The following is a 15,023-nucleotide window of genomic DNA, read 5'->3' on the forward strand; positions in this document are numbered from 1 at the left end:
GCGTTTCTTGTAGGGTTTTCTTCAACAACGAATTAAGTGATTAGAGTGTATTTTCTGTATTTTTATTACCTAATTGCATATTAATTAGACAAATTAGAAAAATTTTTTTCACTAATTCGTAAATATCAAATTGTACTAATCTGTCGAAACACAAAACCGGATGTGATTTGTGCGCTTAAAAGATTGTAAATGTGCGGGAACAATATGAACAAGACGAGCCAGTTTTTCGCGCATAACTTTTAAACGGGGAAAAAGGTTAACTTCTGCTTTCGGATTCTTAATCTAGACGTAAATACGCGTCTTTTGATATCTTAGTCGAAAAAAAGCCAAAATTTCGGTGGGTACCATAAACTGCACATTTACCCACTTTTTTTATTTATTGTAAAATTCAAGCGTTGCGTTTTAGGAGGGAATTGTTACAACTATTATTTTGTGAGAACATTACCCTGTAGCTCTGCAGGTTAGCTGTTAGTTATGATAGTGTTTCTTCCCGTTGTACCAGGGATCACCTTTGGGACAGCCCCGCCTATACATATTCTGTGCCCTTTTAGCATTGACATAGATGTACAGACTTTGGAGGTACACTTTTTCTCAACATGCCTTGAGAAATATCCACTGTAGGGGCATGATAATAGGGCCATGCTACAACAAGATTTTAGCATTGACATAGATGTACAGACTTTGGAGGTACACTTTTTCTCAACATGCCCTGAGAAATATCCATTGTAGGGGCCATGCTAGAACAACAGAATTTTTCGTGTATTTTTTTTCTGTCTAGGGGTCAAGCTGCCATAAAGTTATGAGTTATTATCCACTATTTTTCAATAAAATTGCATGTTTTACTGTATTCTCAATCAATATATATGCACAAAAATTGTGCTAAAGCATATTATTATTGTCTCATATGACCATTGCGTTTTCATCCTAAAGGAAATTTCCATGTCGGAAAACCACAATTTCGCCTGAAACAGTAACGGTATGGCAAGACTTCTGGCAAAACAACAAACATTTGCCGACTTTCAGTGAAATTTACAGCTCCGGCTCACGCTCAATTCTCACGGGAATGCTCTGGATCATTGAGAGACTTGAGAAGCAGATGTGAAATTTTCGCACACGTGAAATGTGATAGGCAGATGTCGCCGCTGTTTTTCATTTAACTCATACGGCGAAAGGCTAAGCGGCAACATCTATTTTTGAAAAAGTAGGTATATTAAAGGCCGCGTTGCCAACCTAAAAAGAAGTAATTCTGTAAATTATCTGGCTTACAGATTGAACCAGACTTCTATCTGGATTTATCTGGCTCAAATCGTTGTGTTGCATTTACATGTAAAATAATTTTTTCTGGCTCAGGATTTTGCCACCGGATGATAGCTATAATGAAACTTCAAAAATCCCGAAATACGTCAAAAAATTTTTAATGGAACTACCTTCTTTTTTCTACGGACCCATGGATCCATGGCGCAACGCTATGCATGGATCAGTGCCTCTAGTAACTGAATCATGTGTTCCATTGTGATGTGCTAGTTTATCGAACAACTTTATTAATGGCAAACAGGCTTAAATTTTGGATGTCTCAATATATTGTTAGGCGTTATTGTAGCCAAATACCACAATTTAGAATGAAGTACTTGAATGTAGCAGAAAAGAATGACGCCGCAAAAACTATTGCCAGTTTTCTTTCAAATGGAACGGCGACAAGAGTAAGACATTTTTATGATCTTTTTTTTTAGATAATAAATAAATTTCTTATAGCGAGAAGGGTGCTCTGTTTATAACAAAATCTATGAATTCGAAACAGTCGTCGACGGGAAAAATTGTAAAATGGTTATGACATCGGTGTCTGGTCATTTGCTTCAACTAGAGTTTATAACCTCGTATCGAAGATGGAATGAAGTTGACCCCCAAGCATTATTTAGCGCTCCAGTGAGGAAAGCTTGCCCGGAAAATAATACGAAAATTATGCGCACATTAGAACGAGAAGTCCGGAGTTGCAATGGTCTCATAATATGGACAGATTGTGACAGAGAAGGTGAAAATATAGGGTTCGAAATAATAGATATTTGTTGCAAGATTAAGCCATACATCAAGGTATATCGGGCCATATTCTCTGAGATAACCGGTGTATCTATCAAACGTGCTCTTCAGCAATTGACCCAACCCAACAAAAAGTTAAGTGATGCCGTAGATGTACGTACAGAGCTTGACCTTCGCACCGGGGCTGCGATTACACGATTTCAAACCATGAGACTACAACGTTTATTTCCTAAAAAGATGGCGAATAAATTAATCTCTTATGGAAGTTGCCAAATACCAACATTGGGATTTGTTGCCGAACGCTACAAAGAGGTAGAAGCGTTTGTTTCGGAACGATTTTGGAAAATAAAAGGTAAAGTTATTTGAACAGAAGTCTTCGGTTATTCTTTACCTTATTAAACTTCAAAAATGTTGAGGGTCCACTTTATATATTAATTTGGCCAGAATTTCGCCATTGTAGGCCTAGGGGCGAGATTTAAAAACAATATCCCCGGTTGGCCGCAAGTTTTGGGTACTGTTCTGTGAGTACTGGATTCACCGGGCAATTCCTGGCGTAAAGGTCCGACGCCTGTTTTTGGAGTTCACCAAGGACCTGCTTGTGTTTTTTTGCTTCATACGGCTGAGTTCTGAGGTGCCGCATTTCCTCAAAATGCTTACGGAGATGACTCCTTAAGTCCCAAGGCGGTGTTGGCTCATCAATCAGATGTCTGTTGGGATGCCCAGGTTTCTGGGTATTCAACAGAAACTGTTTGGTCAGCATCTCATTTCTCTCCCTGATGGGGAGTATTCTCGCCTCATTATGCAGATGGTGTTCTGGGGACATAAGAAGACAGCCCGTGGCGATTCTGAGAGCAGTATTTTGGCAGGCCTGTAGATTCTTCCAGTGGGTAGTTTTTAGGCTTGGCGACCATATGGGTGACGCGTAGCACGTAATCGGCTGGCTAATTGCTTTGTATGTGGTCATGAGCGTTTCTTTATCTTTTCCCCAGGTACTGCCATCAAGGGATTTGAGGATTTTATTACGGCTCTGAATTCTCGGAACAATTGCGGTTGCGTGCGCACCAAAATGCAGATCCTGATCAAACGTCACACCCAAGATTTTGGGGTGTAGGACAGTCGGTAGCGTAGTGCCATCGACGTGGATGTTCAATATGGTCGACATTTGGGGCGTCCATGTTGTAAATAAGGACCCTTCCAGGTCTTGCAGTAATGAGCCATGGTTGACCGTATCAAAGGCTTTTGATAGGTCTAGCGCTACGAGTACTGTTCTATGGTGGGGGTATTGATTCAAACCGTAATTTATCTGGGTGCTAATGACATTTAGCGCGGAGGTAGTGCTATAGAGTTTTCTGAAGCCATGCTGATGAGGGGCTAGCTGCAAATGTGCTTGGAAATAAGGGAGCAAAATGGCTTCAAGCGTCGTTGCCACTGGCGATAGGAGAGATATCGGACGATATGACTCACCTACGTTAGCTGGTTTCCCAGGCTTTAGTAGCGGGACCACCTTGGCCATTTTCCATTTCTCGGGTATGGCAAAGGTGGAGAGAGACAGGTTGAAGACATGCGCTAAATATTTGAAACCCTCTTTCCCTAGGTTTTTAAGCATCGGCATGGCTATGCCGTCTGGGCCCACTGCTTTGGATGGTTTAGCGCGACCAATGGCGTCCTCAACCTCTCTAGCGGTGATGGTGATTGGTGACGCGCTGAATTTGTGTTTATGTGCGTGTCCATTGGCTCTCCGTCTATCTTTGTCGACCGTACGATGCATTATATATTGTCGGCAGAAAGCGCTCGCGCATTTTTCCGCATCCGACAGCACCTCATCGCCAAAGGCGATGGAAACTTTGTCTTTGTGCTTAGTCGGATTCGATAGGGACTTTACGGTGGACCATAGTTTACCTACACCGGTAGAGAGGTTAAAACCTCTTAGGTGCTCTTCCCATTTCGCCCGCTTGTGTTCGTCCACAAGCAATCTGATGCGTTGGTTTATATCCCTTATTTGGGGGTCGCCTGGATCAAGCTGTCTTATAAGGTCGCGTTCCCTCGCTAAGCTCGCGGCCTCCGCCGGGAAGTGGGCCGGATTTCGGGAATTCTCCCGGCGGGAATAAAATGTGCCGAGGCGGATTCAATGACCTTACGGAAGGCACGCTCCCCTTGGCGGGCATCAGTCGGGATAGGGAGGGCAGCAAAGCTGCTGTCTGTTGCAGATTTATATTCTTCCCACTTTCCTTTTTTGAAGTTTATGAAAGTGCGTTTTTCGGTGACGATGAAGTCGGCGGTACGCTCGAACGAAATAAGTATGGGCAGGTGGTCGGATGCCAATGTTACCATCGGCTGCCAGTTGACGCAGTTTACGAGTTCTGCGCTCACGATTGAGATATCTGGCGAGCTATGACAGCTTCCTACCATACGTGTGGGGGCGTCTCCGTTTATTGTGCAGAACGTCGTTTCTTCTATTTGATCCGCCAACATCTCACCCCTACTGTCCGCCCGCAAGTTTGAATGCCATAGGTCGTGATGGGCATTGAAATCGCCTAAGATAATGCGATTGTTGCCAGTGGGTAAGGCCTCGATTTTAGGGCGGTATCCACTGGGGCAACAGGTGACAGGAGGGATGTAGATGTTGATGATTTTTAGATTTGCATCGCCTGACCGGACAGATAGGCCTTGACGTTCTAAGACATTGTCCCTGCGGTCGATGCCAGGATCAAATATATGATATTGCACAGAGTGGTGTATAATAAACGCGAGGCCGCTTCCATTTCCGCTCTCGCGGTCCTTCCTGTGGACATTATACCCAGAGCAGGTCTGCAATGCAGATCTTGCTGTGAGTTTAGTCTCTTGAATCGCAGCAATGCGGATGTTGTGCCGCTTCATGAAATCGACTATCTCCGTAATCTTCCCAGTTAGTCCATTACAGTTTAACTGCAGAATTCTGAAGTGCATGAGGGGTGACGCCGCCACTCTAGGGGTAAGTGACGGGCGACTACGCCTAGGTTGTGGAAGGCCAGGACGCAATTGCTGTTGTGGCCTTGGGACTGGGCGCCCTTGGGCAAGCATTGGGGTACCCGGATGATTTGGGTTTGCGACCTGGCAACATGGCGCGATGAAAACCGTCGAGGGGTTGCCGTCGCGGAGACCAGAACATCTAGGAAAGTGGCCCCACCCAAGGCAGGAGCTGCATTGAGCGGATGTCGCAAACCTATATATTCTGTGCTGGCAGACGGTGCAAACGGAGGTAGGGACTAAGAGTCTGTTTCCCTGACCTGCACGATTGCTTCCAGAAAAGAGGGGGGGAGAAGAAGACGGGGGCAGGGGCTGATGCTCAGCATTGCTACCAGCTCTACTACGAAGGTAGTAGTTATGAGTGGTATCAGCTGTTTGAGTTGTTGGCGCCGTGGGGCGCGAGCAGCAGCGGGTACTTGTTGTGGCTTGCTGAGCAGCGAGGCTGCTGGAAGGTAGTGGAGGGGCGCTTAGGCGTAGACTACGGGACGCCCTTGGGCGTGAGCAGCAAGGAGCCACAAAAGATTTATAAAAGTTACGTGGACGTCGGGTTTTGGGATCAAGCCCAGAACAACCTGTCCGATGCAACCATCCCTTGCACGAGACACACTGAACAGAGTATGACCGTCCTAAAAAGATTCTTTTCTGGCAAATGCAGCAAAACCATTTCTCAGGACCGGGGTCAGGAGACGGACCCGGATTGGGTTCGATACCTTCCCGGAGTAAGAGAATATGTAGGAGTCCTGCTGCAAGGAGCTGCTGGGAGGATGACAATTTGTGGGAGGGACGAAACAAATGGGGTCACACTGAAATGACAGTCCTTGGTCGGGAAAAATCCCGAGTCGCTCCGGTACATAGAACCGACTGCCTTGGGAAGCTCCTCTTATGCTCCTCTGTTGATGTTGCTTTGGCTCCTCTGTTGATGTTGCTTTGGCACCAATTCATTACTCATTTCAGTGAATACCACTTGCAATGCAATACTGTGCATTGTTTATATTTTATTTCTTAATTTCAAACAAATTCGGAACAATAATTCAACCTTCATATTTTTTAAACAAAATAAGAAATGCGGAACGAAATTTCAATTGACAAAACAGCTGACTTCGAAAATTCGAAATTCTTATTCCCCAATTATTTTTCTCCTTAGGAGAAAAGAATTGGAGGAATTTTTCCGCGGGAATAAAAAAATCCGTGAGAACAAAATTCCGGCGGAATATTTAGAATTGGGCTGATATTGTCGGCAGAAAGCGCTCGCGCATTTTTTCTTATGCTCCTCTGTTGATGTTGCTTTGGCACCAATTCATTACTCATTTCAGTGAATACCACTTGCAATGCAATACTGTGCATTGTTTATATTTTATTTCTTAATTTCAAACAAATTCGGAACAATAATTCAACTTTCATATTTTTTAAACAAAATAAGAAATGCGGAACGAAATTTCAATTGACAAAACAGCTGACTTCGAAAATTCGAAATTCCTATTCCCCAATTATTTTTCTCCTTAGGAGAAAAGAATTGGAGGAATTTTTCCGCGGGAATAAAAAAATCCGTGAGAACAAAATTCCGGGGGAATATTTAGAATTGGGCTGATATTGTCGGCAGAAAGCGCTCGCGCATTTTTTTGCATCCGACAGCACTTTATCGCCAAAGGCGATGGAAACTTTGTAATTTTATTTTATTTATTTATTTATTACGGTATTTAAGACCTAGTTGATGTTAAGTAAACATTTGTTTCCTTAAATATTAAGTGTTGTACAATATAAAAATAATTTTACTTTAAACTTATTAATATTTTCACAATCTTTTATCGCAGTAGGTAGTTCATTGTACATTTTGTACCCTGTGTATTCCAAAGTCTTCTTTGCAAACTCTGTTCTTGCTTTAGGCAGTCGTATATTATTGCAGTATCTAGTTCCATAACTATGGATCTAGTGATTATATAGTATTTTATTGCTCAGGTAACTCGGTAGCATTCCTAATCTTACATGATGTATAAATTTCAAAGTGAAGTAACTTATTGACTGCTTTATACTAAGCCAGTTTAACCGATTCAGCATTATAGTTTTTGATGTTCTTGGGGGACATTTTAATATTTTATTTATTTTATTTATTTATTTATTTAAAGTCGACGCAAACACAAAGCGGTCGACTAATTATTGTAATAGACAGATATATATGTAAAATACAGAGCCATTCTTAAAATTAAAAAATTCAAAAAAGGTACATAGAAAATTTGTATGTTATAAACATTTGACATCGCATTGTATAAGAAAAAATAAAATTAAAATATCAGGCTAAACATAAGAGTATAGCAGTATGTAAAGCAGCAAACGAACATTCAAAGCCAATGCAGTTATACAAATCATTGTACCGCGAGCACCAATGGCGCAGGGGACTGTTTCTAGCAAAATTTTGCCGGCATAGAGGTAAATGAAAAGGCACAAAATGCCTGGACGCCCTAGCAGGAACCGCAAAATTTAGTTGACTGATTAGGTCAGGGGAGTCAATCACACCAATGATGAGCTTGTGAATGAACATAACGCCAAGTAATACTCTACGATTCTCTAGAGATGGCAAATTAATTAGAAGAAGTCTATTCCTGTATGGTGGAAGATGAGTACTTGATTCCCAGTTGAGACCTCGTAATGCAAAAATTAAAAACCGTCTCTGGACCGACTCAATCCGATCAACATGGATTTGATAGATCGGAGACCAGACACATGAACAGTACTCGAGAATAGGACGTACCAGCGAGGTATAAAGGATCTTTGTGAAATAAGGGTCATCAAACTCTTTAGCCCAACGTTTGATAAAACCTAATACACCAGTTGCTTTGTTTATAGCGGTTGAAATATGTGTGGTAAAACTTAATTTCGGATCAAAAATAACTCCTAGATCAGTAACAATAGATATCCGCTCCAAGGGGTCGCCGTTAAGTGTATAAGATGATAGGACCGGCTTCACACGGTGAAAAGTCATTTGCTTACATTTAGAGTAATTCAAAAAAAGTAAATTTGCAGTACACCAGCTTTGAAATGAGTCCAGATCGGCCTGAAGCTGATTAAAACAGAACAAGTTCGAAGGCAGATATGTGTAACAAAGTTTTACATCATCTGCATACATAAAAACTCTAGAATGTAATATAACCTTTGGTAAGTCGTTAATGAACAGGTTAAAGAGTAATGGACCCAAATGGCTACCCTAGGGCACGCCAGAAGTTACATCAAACGACTTTGAAAGATTGTTGTTAAAGAAAACTCGCTGAGTCCTATTTTCAAGATAACTTGAAATCCAGCTTAATAAAGGCGCTGGAAAACCCAGAAGATCAAGTTTGGTAACTAAGAGCTCGTGATTAACAGAGTCAAATGCTTTACTAAAGTCGGTGTAAATTACATCTGTTTGTTTGCAAACTAAAAAACCATTCATAACAAAAGACGTAAATTCAAGCAAGTTGGTAGTAGTTGATCTCCGATGAACAAAACCATGTTGACAAGGTGATATTAAAGAGCTACACAAGTATTGAAGCTGGTATGTAATTATCTGCTCAAAAGTTTTAGGGATAGCTGAGAGCTTAGCTATGCCTCTGTAGTTCTCAATATTAGACCTACTACCTTTTTTATGCAAAGGTATAATAAACGATTGTTTCCAAATAGATGGGAATGATGCGGATTCCAGAGACAGTTTAAATAATTTAAAGATAGGCTCTGATAAGCTGACAGCACAGTACTTAAGTACACAACTAGGAACACCATCCGGACCCGGCGAAGATATCGGTTTCAATGCAAGAAGCTTATTAAGAACAGTATCTTTATCAATAAATGGGTTTAAAATATTATTAGAACATTCCAAGCAATATGGGTAAAGATTAGACTGGACACATTGGGATGAATAGGTTGATTTAAAGAATTCAGCAAATAAATCAGCGATTTCGTGATCAGAATTTGCGTTTTTGCACCCATAAATAAAAGTAGATGGGAAACCAGAAATTTTCCTTTTGGAATTAACAAATCTGTAGAAACGTTTCGGATTATTAGTAAATTGGAATTTGCAACATGATAAGTAACCTTTATAACACTGCTGGTTAAGACGATGAAAATTGGAGCGCGCCACTAAATATTTAGATAAATCAATAGCTTTACCAGATCTTTTGAAACGCTTATAGAGTCTAGATTTAATATTATCAAGTCTTAATAGTTGCTTTGAGAACCAAGGTGGTTTACCCGTGGTGGTACTGGAATAACGAAGGGGGACACAGCTTTCAAACAAAGCATCAAGAGAACTATAAAACAAGGAAGTCGCTGTTTCAACGTCTGTACACGCATAAAGACTCGACCAGTCATGGGCAGAGATCAAATTATTGAGCTCACTAAAATTCGTCTTTGAAAAACATCTCGACCGGGGTCGGGAATTGGGCTTAGAAACATCGAGCATCACAGGTTGAACAACATCCAGTACTATCTCAAGCGTAGGATGAAGATAAATCGCATTGCCTTGTTTTGTTGTATTTGGAGTCTTTTAATTTGCATATCACTTGCTATCAGCAGAATTGTAGGACAGTATATAAAGTGCGGCTCAATAATTAAACGATACACCAGTATTTTATGACGTTGACTTATATGTTTGCATGTTCTGTACATGAATCCTATTTTCTGCGCAATTTTTCTTTCAAGATAATTTATATGTTCTCCAAAATTCAGGTTTTCATCAATTAAAACTCCTAAGTACTTCATTTCATTTACTCTTGGAATTAAATTGTTTTTTATCATCAAGGTTATATTGTTTAAATCGTTATTTTTTTTATTTTTATTTATTTATTTATCAGTCTACAAATTAAACAATTATACAGACCAAATATACGACACTTAAATCTCAGATGCAATACACGATATAAACAACATAAGCAGTCATCAATTGTAAAGTACTATTTAAACAGTATTGAATTAAACGCTTGACAATTTCAATTAAAAACTTAGAAGTAAGCAAAAGACAAAATGTTGTAAATGTGTTAAAATGTACTCATGAAGGAGCTAGTAAATAATAATTTATGAAATTGACAATAAAGCAAATTAATAGCAGATAAAATATATACAGAATAGAATTTATACAGAGTAAATTTGATTGCATACATATAAAAATAATAATCACAACGCAATTTTGCAAACAAGTTTCAAGTAACTGGTACTTCAAATTTGAAACAGAGGGTTGAAAAGTATATCACGGTTTAGCGTTCTTTGCTTCATTTCGAATTACAAATTTAATGGAGTTAAAAGGTATTTTTTAATACCAAGAAACGAGTTGCAGACGTCTAAATTTTTACAGTGTTTATTAAAATCACGATATAAACAGTGAAGTGGTTCGTGCATTTCATAATTTGACCTGCATGTAGCTACAAAAATTGATTGAAAATGTCTAGATGGCCTAATAGAAACGTTAAACTTAATTTCACCAAGCAAAAATGGACTATTTATTGACCCTCATATTAATTTAGATTAGATTATTTATTTATTACGGCCAGAAGCCTAATTCGTAAATTTGAAAATATTACAGTTTTTTATCTTATAGCTAAGGTTTTACAATATTCATATAATTTTGTTTTAAATACTGTTATTTGGTTGCAACTTTTTATATCCATAGGCAGTTCATTGTAACTTTTCAGACCCTTGTAGAAAATGTTCTGTTGATCAATTTCAGTTCTAAAAAACGGCAATTTGAAATTATGTTTGCTCCTCGTATTTATGTTGTGAGTTTGCTCAACTACTGCTATATTTTTATTTAAATACTCAGGTACATTTCCATGTTTAATATTAAATATGAATTTCATGGAGTGGAAAAAATCTTTTGTTTCACACTTAACCAGTCTAAAGTCTTCAACATGTCAGCGGTTTCTGAAGAATAAATCTCATGCATCTATTTTGAAGCTTTTGGAGCTTGTCTACTTCTTTATCGGATATTATGAATAGAATGGACGGGCAGTACACGAAGTGCGGTTCTATAACTGATTTATATAAGATTATTTTGTACTTTTTCTGAATGAATTTCGTTGTTCTCTGCATCACTCCTATTTTATTAGCAACTTTTTTAATTGTATAATTTATATGATCTTCAAATTTGAGTTTATTATCAATTATTATTCCTAAGTATTTTATACTGTTAACTCTTTGTATGATTTCATCATTTATTTTTAGCTCGGCTATATCCTCCTCATTGATATTCCTCCTTGTTATTATCATATATTTAGTTTTATTTATGTTTAGTTTCAGTCTATTACCACACAACCATTTATACAAGTTATTTATTTCATGTTGCATTTTGGCGAGTGCAGTATTAATATTATTTTCACTTATCATAATTAATGCATCATCCGCAAAAAGTCTAATTTCACAACCTTCGATAGCATTGACTATGTCATTTATGTATATAAGAAATAATATAGGTGCCAATACTGAGCCTTGAGGTAACCCTATGGGTACCTCTAATTCATCCGACGTCACAGCATTTATAACTGTTTTCTGCTTTATCTGCTTCAAATAGTTGCGGAACCATTTAAGTTCAATATCAGTTATGCCAATCCGCTGCATTTTTTTTTATTAATATCTCTCTATCCACCGTTTCAAAAGCTCTTTTGAGGTCAAGGAAAACTGAAACCACTACTTTTTTGTTGTTTAGCTCTTATTTCCAATCAGATATCACCAAGTTCAGCGCTGTCTCACAGGAGTGTTTTTTCCTAAATCCTGACTGTTGGTAGACTAATATATTATTTACTTCAAGATGATTCACCAACTGATTCTTAACAACGACTTCGAGAATTTTAGCATCACTTGGCAGGGTATTTATGGGTCTAAGTTCTTCAGGTTGCATTGTCTTTTTAACTTTTTCCACAGGTATTATTGTTGACGTTTTCCACATTTCAGGTACTACACCATCTTCTAAGCTGTTATTATTTATTTGAGCATAGAAATATCCGGTATACGATATACAATCTTTTAGTACACCTTCGGATAGCAGTTTTCTTCCACCTATTTTATATTTAAAGTCTGTTAAGATATTAATAACATCATCGGTGGTAATTTCAGCAAACTTTAATTTTGAATGGACTTGTGTATCCTCTAGTGCTACTTGACAGGTTTCGATGTTATTATTAATTTCAATCACACTGTTTACAAAAAATCTATTTAGACCATTCGCCAGATCGGTTTCGTTTTCAACCAGTATGCCATCCAGTATCACCTTTTTTATCCCTTCGTTATCTTTAGTTTGGTTGACCGTTTGTTTGAGATATTTCCACATTTCTTTAGCATTATATTCATTCAGAATGATTTTATTCTCCATATACTTTATTTTTTTCATTTTGACTAATTTTTTGTAAGACCTATTTATATTTTTATATTCATCCCACTCTCCAGTTTGTAACGCACGCGTGTACATATTGTATTTATATTTATTCATTTGTGCCAATTCTCTATCATACCATTTATTCATTAACTTGATATGCACTTCTTTCTCGTAGGTTAAACTTTCCATAGCCTGAATCATTATATTATTAATTAATTCGACTTTTACATCAATTGATAAGTTTATAGTAAAGTTGAAGTTAAATGATCTAAGGACGCTTATTAAAATATCACTATTATATTTGTCCCATGGTATGATTTTTTTGGTCAGTCTCATCTTGTATACTTTGGACGTTTTAATATTAAATTTTATAGTTTCATGATCAGATATTTTGTATTCCTGCAAATTATTACAGAGAATTTCACCCGAGTTTGAAAATAATAGATCAATTTTCGATTCACTTGTATCTGTGATTCGCGTATTAAATTCTATTTTTTTGGCTCATCCCCATCACAGCAAATATCTCATTTAATTTAGTACTATATGTTGAAATGCAGTTCATGTTAATATTAAAATCACCGACTACTATATTATGGTTACTTTTTTCATATTTATCAATTAGAATTTCATTTAGGTATTCAACAAAAGCTGCATCACTAGTGCTCGGCGAGTGGTACAGAACTCCAATCTGCCACTTTTTATCAACCTTCTTCAGTTTTATTACAATGCACCAAACGTTTTCATTTATGTTATCATTATAGATTACTTTAACATCAATTGTACTATGTACATAAACTAACACACCTCCTGTGTGCCTACTATGGGAATCACATCTTATCATTTTATAGGTTGCTATTTTTAATTCATTGTCTAGAATATCTTTGGTTGTACAAGTTTCAGAGCACAGTATGATGCCTGGTCTATGAACTTCCGCCAACACTTCCAACTCTGATTTGTTAGCTACTAGGCTATTTATGTTTAAATAGATGCATTTAAAGTCATTGTTGATGTCCTTTGTGGATCGTTTTTGGTACTTTGATACTCTACGTTGCATAACATTAGCATGGTCCAGGTGAGCCAGTGGCCTGATTGTTAGTTGCTAGTATCCTAGCCTTTGTTTTTTTACATTTAAGTGTTTTAAGTAGACAGGGCAATGTCTGCTATTGCAAGGGTGATTGGTATCAAGCCCTAGATTTAATTTCTCATTAGCCCTAATACAATTTATGCACATGTTTTGTGGTTGTTCCTTGCACTCCATGGGTTTATGTTGACCAAAGCATTTGCTACAAACATCTTCATTTTTGCATTCACTAGCTTTATGGTTGTATCCTTTACATTTAAAACACATTGTTATATCAACACCATCGTATACTTTGCACCTTTCCCATCCTATATTCAGTTTATCTAATTTTAACGCTTCAGTGAATATTTCCACATCCCCCTCAACTATTGCATTATAATAATTTTTGTGACTAACTTTAACAATAAATAAGACACCAAACATCTCCCTGCGGCTCTGCAATGTGGGTGGGTAGCTGTATTAGTATTAACCAGCTGCAATAGGGGGGAAGATTTTTAGTAAGATCCCATGGTAAGTGTTTTAAAGCGAAAAGCAAAAATTGTTTCTGGACCGATACCAGCTTGTCAGAATGAACCTGATAACACGGATTCCGAATTATTGAAACATATTCCAAAGTAGGTCTGACCAATGATGTAAAAAGGGTTTTTGTAACGTATGGGTCATTAAATTCTTTAGACCAAGGTTTAACGAAAGCCAAAGTACCTTTAGAGCTATTCACGCAAGATTCAATATGAAGTTTAAAATCGAGTTTTGGGTCCATTGTAACGCCTAAATCAATAAAATTAGTGACTTGCTTGATTACATAGTCACCAATAACATAATCATGGGATTGGAAGGACTTCCTTGTAAAACACATGAACTTACATTTAGGTAGGTTTAGTGACATGGCGTTTACATTACACCAGTCACCAAGACTATTCAGATCAGCGCTTCCCAAGGCAGTCGGTTCTATGTACCGGAGCGACTCGGGATTTTTCCCGACCAAGGACTGTTATTTCAGTGTGACCCCATTTAATTTGTTGCGTCCCTCCCACAAATTGTCATCCTCCCAGCAGCTCCTTGCAGCAGAATTGCTCCATACTCTCTTACTCCGGGAAGGCATCGAATCCAATCCGGGTTCGTCTCCTGACCCCGGTCCTGAGAAATGGTTTTGCTGCATCTGCCGGAAAAGAATCTTTTTAGGACGGTCATACGCTGTTCAGTGCGTCCCGTGCAAGGGATGGTTGCATCGGACAGGTTGTACTGGGCTTGATCCCAAAACCCGACGTCCCCGTAACTTTTATAAATCTTTTGTGGCTCCTTGCTGTTCACGTCCAAGGGCGTCCCGTAGTCTACGCCCTACGTCCCACGACGGGTTTCATCGCGCCATGTTGCCAGGTCGCAAACCCAAATCATCCGGGTACCCCAATGCTTGCCCAAGGACGCCCAGTCCCAGGGCCACAACAGCAATTGCGTCCTGGCTTTCCACAACCCAGGCGTAGTTACCCGTCACTTACCCCCAGAGTGGCGGCGTCTCCCCTTATGCGTTTCAGAATTCTGCAGTTAATCTGTAATGGACTAACTGGGAAGATT

General features: G+C 38.6%; 1 protein-coding gene across 4 annotated transcripts in view; it reads left to right on the plus strand.

Moving 5' to 3' along the window:
• Positions 1-1,340: 1,340 nt before the first annotated feature.
• Top3alpha (topoisomerase 3-alpha) overlaps positions 1,341-15,023 on the plus strand; it is a 487,070-nt gene continuing 473,387 nt past the window's right edge. For 2 of the 4 annotated variants that reach the window (XM_067766000.1, XM_067766002.1), the window contains exons 1-2: positions 1,342-1,700; positions 1,753-2,386. In XM_067766000.1, coding sequence (XP_067622101.1) covers positions 1,545-1,700; positions 1,753-2,386 — 790 coding nt within the window. In that variant the 5' untranslated portion in view covers positions 1,342-1,544. Of the gene's footprint in view, positions 1,701-1,752; positions 2,387-15,023 lie in introns of all 4 variants that reach the window. The other 2 variants (XM_067766003.1, XM_067766001.1) reach the window with 2 other exon arrangements.

The sequence above is a fragment of the Eurosta solidaginis genome, chromosome 2 (assembly GCF_040869045.1).
Source record: "Eurosta solidaginis isolate ZX-2024a chromosome 2, ASM4086904v1, whole genome shotgun sequence".
Lineage (NCBI taxonomy): Eukaryota > Metazoa > Arthropoda > Insecta > Diptera > Tephritidae > Eurosta > Eurosta solidaginis.